Below are 7,296 nucleotides of genomic sequence, written 5' to 3' on the forward strand. Positions count from 1 at the left end.
GTGTCCTTCTTCATCTTTTTAGATGTTTTTCACATTAATGTGTATATCATCTGATATATGAATGGCTACCCCTGCATATTTTTCCTTACCTTTCACTTGGAATATCTTTTTCCATCCTATTGCTTTCGGTTTCCTCTGATCTTTATTAGTGAAATGTGTCTCCTGTAAGCAGAAGATAGATGGGTTTTGTTTTTTGATCCAGTTCTCTAATCTATGGCATTGATTGATAAGTTTAAGCCGTTGATGTTCAATGTTAAAACGAATAGGTGGCAGTTTGCTCCTGTCATCTTAGTAGTGCGTTGTTTTTTGATTGAATTTTCTGTTGGCCTTTTAGTGGGATGTTCTCCACATTTGGCTTTGGTTTTGGTAGCTGCTGTTCCTTTTCTATTTCAAGAGAACATCTTTGAATATTATCTCTAGGGCAGGTTTGGAGGGCATGAATTCTTGGAGTTTTTCTTTATTGTGGAAGATTTTTATTTCATTTTCAAAGACACAGGAGAGCTTTGCAGGATATGTTATCTTAGGCTGAATATTTTTCCCTCTTAGAGTTTGGCATATGTTGCTTCATTGTCTCCTGGCTTGTAGTGTTTCCTGTGAGAGATCAGCTGTGAATTTGATTGGGGTTCTTGTAAGGGCACTTGATTTTTCTCACGTGCACATTTAAGGATTTTTTTTCCTTATGCTCAACTGAGGAGAGCTTGATTATCATGTGTCTTGGTGAAGGCCGGTTTTGGTCAACCCTTTTGGGAGTCCTGTACTCCTCCTGGATGTTGTTTCTCAATTCTTTCTCTAGATTAAGGGAATTTTCATATTATTTCATTGAATAAACCTTTAACCCCAGTTTCTCTTTCTGCATCTTCTGGAACTCCCATAACTCTTATGTTGGGACTTCTAATTGTATCTTAATTCTTGGATGCTTTTTTTTAGCTTGGCCTAGCTCTGCTTCCAGCTTTTTGTTTGTTTCCCCAGGTGACAGGAAGTATCTTCTAATTCTGAAATTGTTTCTTCTGCTTCATTCATTCTATTGTGGAGACTCTCCACTGTACTTTTAATTTGCTCCACTATATTCTACATTTGGTCTTGGACAAAATGCTGATAAGCGATCCTCTGTATTCTTAACTTCTGAAATGTCAGCTTTCATTTGATTCATTTCCTGTGTGACAAATTTTTAAAATAACTTGAACTCCTGTATTATGTGCTTTTCATTGTTTTTCAGAAGCTCTTTAATATGTTTTGTGAATTCTGTGTTCCCTATGTTTTCAGTGCCTTCCTCATTTAACTGTGAGGGTGGTAGAGGTTTTTGTTCCTTTACTGGTGAGTGTTCAGTAACATTCATTGAGCCTCAGTCTTTTCTTTTACCTTTTGACATTGCAACCGTGGTAATGCTATAGGGGTTGCAATCCTCTCAACACATGACTGAGGCAATTCATTTTAAATGTCTGGTGTGTCATAGCAGCGATACTCACACTTGAAGTAATACAGGGAAAGCCTAAGTGTGTAATGCAAATTGAAAGCAGCCAGGTTTTTCATCTGCAGACAGCCATGGATGAAGCAAGCACTTTTTCTTCTACATGGATTCTTTACATTCTTAAGCCAATGGGAGTCAGAAAAGGGGCACAACTTCCTGTCTTCCTTTCAAAGGGAAACTGCAATTATGAATCTCTCCATTTCAGCTCCCAGGCTGTACAGGGACAAGGCAGGTTGAAGACTAGTGGATTGTGACAAGTCAGGGAGCTTGGCAGCAGGACCCCTTAGACTGGAGTCAGGGCTCAGAGGTAGGGAGACCAGATGAGAGCAGTAAGTCCAGAGTGGGAGTGGTTTGACTGTGAGCTTGAGAGCAGAACACACCCAGCAGGGGGAGGGCAGAGGAAGTGGGTGGAGGCATTGGAATCCTGCAGGCAAGCTCAGGGACTGCAAGTTCAGAGCTCCCCAGCAGCATGGGCCAGCTGCTGTTCCTGCTGCTCTGGGGACTGCACAAGGTTTGGGGAAGTTCTGATGGTAAGTAAGAGGAGTGCACTTGGGTACACACTGATAGATGGGAGGAAGTAGGGTGAAACAAAGCATGTTTTGACTGAGGACATGGATGGGATCAAGGGGCAAAAAGGACTCACAGTTGGAGTGCCATAGGGGAGCACATTGCATGGTCAGGGTAGAGAGCTCCTGGCTCCCTGTAAGGCTCTGAGCTGCCTGTAGTTCCAGGACCCTACCTTGCTTCCCAAACTTCTCCAATGTTTACTTTCTGTTCCTTATACTGTAGGAGGTGCTCAGCTTTTGGCGTGCTCCCCTAATGTCCTTCTCTTTCACTTCCTCTCTCCTTTTTCTTGCTCATCATCTTTCTCCCAGACTTAACTTATTTAAGATGTAATTAATCTCTGTTTCTCTCTCTTTTTCTCTCTGTCTCTGGTTTTCTTTCTTTGTCTCTCTGTTTCTTTGTCTCTCTGTTTCTCTGTCTCTCTCTCTCTTTCACTCACACAGACATACAAAGAGCGAAACAGAGAAAGAGAAAGAGAGAGAGAGAGAGAGAGAGAGAGAGAGAGAGAGAGAAGAGAGAGAGAGAGAGAGAGAGAGAGAGAGAGAGAGAGAGAGAGAATCGTTCTTTAACTGAGGCTCACCCCCAATGGAGATAAGGCCAGGTCTGGGCTTTGCCCAAACCAGAAGTCAGGAACCCTGTCCCTGTTTTCCTTTGGGGACCTCCGTGCTGCCTCTTTCCCAGACACATCAGGGAGCTGGATCCTGGGCAGAGCAGCCTGAACTCCAACAGGTGCTCATAGTGGATACTGGGTAGCAGATCATGGCTCACATCCCTGCACCACAATGCCAGCACCATCCAATCTTTTTTTGTTTTGTTTTGTGTTTTTCTTTGCAGTGCTACAAAGAGCTTTTCCCTTTCACATGCTCCAGATCTCGTCCTTCCCTAACAGCAGCCATGCACGCACAGACTTCTTGGCATGGTTGGGGGAGCTGCAGACACACAGGTGGAGGAATGAGTCGGACACCATACAGTTCCTGAAGCCCTGGTCAATGGGCACATTCAGCCAGCAGCAGGTGAAGCAGCTGCAACAGGAGTTTTTGGTTTATCGACTCAGTGTCTTCAATGATGTTCAGAAAATTTCTAAACTGCTCAATTTAACATGTGAGTTGAGGCGTGGGATCCTGGGTATCCACCAAGGGGAAGGGTGGATGGGTTAGTCCAGTTAAGAGACTGGCTCTGTCTGCTGAGTGATGCACTCTACCTCTTCTGGTTGTTGCTTCTGCCAGCTGATGTCCTCTTTGTTCCTGCCTGTTCCACACTGTCATTACCCTGAATTCTGAGAGGTTATAAAACTTCCAAACCTATTTCTTCTCCTTTGCCATTTGAGATTTCTTTCAAAATTAATTTTAAAAAATTAATGATTTTTTAAATTTTATGATCAGTTTCAAGGGTCCGGAATCCCTCATACTGCTTTCCCATATTTTATTACAATGGTGTAGTCATTCAAAAATAGTCTTCCCATTTTTGGAACCCTTCTTTGATCTGTGATCTTTTCTCTCTGCAGACCCTATTGAGCTCCAGGTGTTTGCTGGCTGCGAGGTACACCCTGGCAATGTCTCTGAAAGCTATTTCCACGTTGCTTTTCAAGGATCACTTATCCTGAGTTTCCAAGGAACTTCTTATAAGGCAGCTCCAGATGTTTCTCCAAAGGTAGATGTGGTTGTCCAAGAGCTCAACAAGGACCCAGGCACGAGTGCAGTGATGCAAGTGTTAATGAATTACACCTTCCCGCAGTTTGTCCGTGGCATAATTGAGGCAGGGAAATCAGACCTGGAGAAGCAAGGTGAGCCTGCCTTCCTCACCCTCACATTCATTGGCAGTTTCCTCTGGATTTTTCCATCCCAGGCTTCTCTTCTGTTTGCGCAATGGAGACAAAGAAGGATCCATGAGGGCATGTTAAAGCATGAGGGTGTTTATTTATCCCACAGATGGTAACTGTACACCTTGCGGGAACCATGAATTACATTAATTAACAGTGAGGGCCAGAATGGGGATGTGGCAGGAAGGATCCCTGCTATAGGGGACAGACGACATATGAACATAGAAGGAGTTTTTTTGGGGGGGGCATTTATCGGACATGGGAAGGCAGGGTAGAATATGTGGGTAAGCTGTTGTGAAAAAAGAGATAAAGAGCTGAGGTTTGAGCGGCCTTGTCTCCAAAGCTGGGTCTGGGATGGCAGGTGTCTCAGAGGAAGAGTCCTCACTGTCACACCACCCTGTCCCCTATTCTCTTGCTGGATCCAGTGAAGCCTGAGGCCTGGCTGTCCAGCGGCCCCAGCCCTGGGCCTGGCCGTCTGCTGCTAGTGTGCCGTGTGTCTGGCTTCTACCCGAAGCCCGTGTGGGTGAAGTGGATGCGAGGTGAGCAGGAGCAGTCTGCACAGCAGGGTGACATCCTTCCCAATGCTGATGAGACGTGGCATCTCCGAGTGACCGTGGATGTGGAGAGCAGAGAGGCAGCCGGCCTGTCTTGTCGGGTGAAGCACAGCAGTCTAGGAGACCAGGACATCATCCTGTACTGGGGTGAGGAAGCCCTGGAGCTCTGTCTGGAAATGGGAGGAGGAGGTCCTCGTGCATAGAGGGAGGCAGTGGGGAAGCGTTGGGCTTGATACTGCTGGGATTGAAGAGTTTCAGAGAGGAGCACGTGGGACGAGGGGGATACAAGGAGGGCATTCCAGGTAGAGACAGGAAACAAAGACTTGGAATTCAGAAAGTGCTGAGATAAAGTGTTCCACGTTGAAGAAGAAACAAAGCCCCACACTGAGAGTTCCTGAAGTAGGTGGCAAATTAAGAATCCCAAATTAGGGGATTCATTTCTCAGTTGAGAGGGGGCCAGGGACTTTGACAGGCAGGTTAGCCTTGCTGAGAGTTTGCAGGGTGTTGGTCAATGCCCTGCACACCGAATTTGTTGTAGTCATCATCAGTCTCCATTATTTACTTAGGCAGAGACTGGGGTTCGGTTGGGTCATCTGTCCAGAGTCACAAAGAGAGTGAACAGAGTAGAGTTAGGCTGAGGTGAGCCTACCTGCAGAGCTGTTGCTCAAGCCCTCTAAGCCATTACCATCAGGAGGTGGAGGGAACTGAATTAGGGATGCCCAGGCCGTGAGGCCAGTTGGGGGAGCTAATGTTATGAGGATTAGATGTTGGAGCTTTCAGTGGAAGAAACAGAAAGCACCTAGTATCTGGAGAGTTGCTCAGAGTGAAAGTGTTGCTGTACGGAGGGAGCTGTGCACAGGGCCATCTTGTTTCCTCCTCTCACAGACCGAAGCCGCATATTCTGGATCTGGATCTGGACACTGGTGGTACTGGGCTGTCTGCTCATTGTGGGATTGGTATGTTTTAGGAGACCCATATGGATGTGGCTTAAGAGGCACTGGTAAGTGTCATTTTTGCATTTCCTCCTTCCCTTAGCCTCTGTGCCCTTCATTGTTTGCTCTCCTTGTCTTTAGTGACCCTCTGAGTCTGTCCTCTAACAGCTCCTATGAAGACATCCCATGACACTGCTTGCCACACCTGCTCTCTGGAATTCAGGACCTCAGCTCTCCAGGATGTCATTCCTGAGCTGTTTGGAAATAGAGAGTGAGAAGAGAGGTCCCTCAAAGAAGAGGAGAAGATCACAAGGCAGCTGTGGTCACATCCTCTCAGGAGTTGCCTAAGATAACTTCAGTGTTCATTATACTACAACTGGATTCTGTGATGAAGAGTGCAAACTCTGATGTGCTGCAGGGTAGCGGAATGGGACCGGGGTGTCAGTGTGTGTGTCTATATTGACTATCTCTCAGAACTGTTGTGGAGATTGAATGTATAACCCTGAATAAACCTGTGAGACCCCACATTGTTTTTGGTGTCACACTGCCCTCAAATGACATGTTTTGTTTTGCTTGCTAAAGCAGGGTCATTTGTGAAGCAACCCCATGACTTTCTGCTTTCTTAGGCCATGTGTGTGTTTAAGCTTCTTCTGATGCCCTTTAGGAATTTCTGCAACTTGGAACTGCAGCAGTTCTGATGCTTGTATGAACAACCTGGTTTTGGAAATGAAGAGTTCTCTCTCCAGGAACCTTCGTTTCTTCCTGCAAACTTTGAGTTTAAAACATTTCAGGAAATCCTGGAATTCATTTTAGCTCATGTAAATACTCTGTGTGGTTTGAGTGTCAGTCAGTTTTCAGTTTGTCGTTGTGCAGCTCTTAATGCATGTTTTGTTTTCTGTTTAGTGATAGTGCTCAGAATTCCTTTAATAGTTTCTAATAGAACGAACAATGGGAAGTGTTTCCAGGGAGAGGAAGGGTTGAAGTTTCTAGCTGTGGTACACTGGGGGCAGCAGAGGAGGAGTGAGGATGTGTGGGACTGTCCCAGGCACTTGCCCAGAGTTCATGCATACTTGGTGAGCTTACATTCTCATGCTAGCAATAAGCTTGCCCTGTCCCTGTCAATGTGGTGGACAGCCCCCAAAAGGTTCTGTTCCTCCCTGTGTCCTCTGCAGAGCCTTGCAGAATCTGTGTCTAATGCACTTGCTTTGTGATATTTCTACTGAACTGCATGCCTCTGGTCAATCTCCGGAGGTTTGTTTCTAGTTTCTTAACCAAATGTGGACTGGTGCAATAAACTGTTACTCAGTTTATTTCACATTTACATATTAAAATTGCACTGTTTAGACAGAGAATTCCATTCTTCTTTGTTTACTTCCTTTAATTCATCATCTGACATCTAACACCCTTTATTACCCTCTAACCTTCGTGAATACATCTATGAATCACGTATATGTAGTGCATTTTTAAGCTTTCTGTTATGAAATATTACCATGTTTGTTTCAGTTTTTTTTTAAAAAAATTTATTTATTTTCATTACAAAGTCAGATATACAGAAAGTAGGAGAGACAGAGAGGAAGATCTTCCATCCGATGTTTCACTCCCCAAGTGAGCCGCAATGGCCGGTGCTGTACCGATCTGATGTCGGGAACCAGGAACCTCTGCCTCGTCTCCCATATGGGTGCAGGGTCCCAATGCATTGGGCTGTCTTCGACTGCTTTCCCAGGCCACAAGCAGGGAGCTGGATGGGAAGTGGAGCTCCTGGAATTAGAACCGACGCCCAAAGGGAATCTGGCGCTTTCAAGGCGAGGAATTTAGCTGCTAGGCCATGCCGCCGGGCCCTTGTTTGAGTTTTTTTTTTTAATCTATTTTATTGTATTGTTGTTGACAATCTTTACATAGTTAATTAAAGGAAAAAAAAAAGGTTCAGGGGGATAGGGAAGTGGGCAATACTATTATGTC

General features: G+C 45.2%; 1 protein-coding gene across 1 annotated transcript; it reads left to right on the forward strand.

Annotated features, from left to right (window-relative positions):
* The first annotated feature begins 1,916 nt into the window (after positions 1–1,916).
* On the forward strand, positions 1,917–6,078 carry LOC131479518 (antigen-presenting glycoprotein CD1d-like). The gene is made up of 6 exons (XM_058660485.1): positions 1,917–1,998; positions 2,867–3,133; positions 3,537–3,815; positions 4,277–4,552; positions 5,291–5,405; positions 5,506–6,078. The coding sequence occupies exons 1-6, from the start codon at positions 1,938–1,940 to the stop codon at positions 5,525–5,527; spliced, it is 1,020 nt and encodes a 339-aa protein (XP_058516468.1). The 5' UTR covers positions 1,917–1,937; the 3' UTR covers positions 5,528–6,078.
* The last annotated feature ends 1,218 nt before the right edge of the window (positions 6,079–7,296 follow it).

Source organism: Ochotona princeps, chromosome 2 (assembly GCF_030435755.1).
Source record: "Ochotona princeps isolate mOchPri1 chromosome 2, mOchPri1.hap1, whole genome shotgun sequence".
Taxonomy (NCBI): Eukaryota; Metazoa; Chordata; class Mammalia; order Lagomorpha; family Ochotonidae; genus Ochotona; species Ochotona princeps.

Coding starts and splice junctions, on each gene's coding strand:
- LOC131479518 (XM_058660485.1), top strand. CDS start 1,938: ATGGGCCAGCTGCTGTTCCTGCTGCTCTGGGGACTGCACAAGGTTTGG. Junction 4,553..5,290: donor GGACATCATCCTGTACTGGG/GTGAGGAAGCCC, acceptor CTCCTCTCACAG/ACCGAAGCCGCATATTCTGG. Junction 5,406..5,505: donor ATGTGGCTTAAGAGGCACTG/GTAAGTGTCATT, acceptor GTCCTCTAACAG/CTCCTATGAAGACATCCCAT.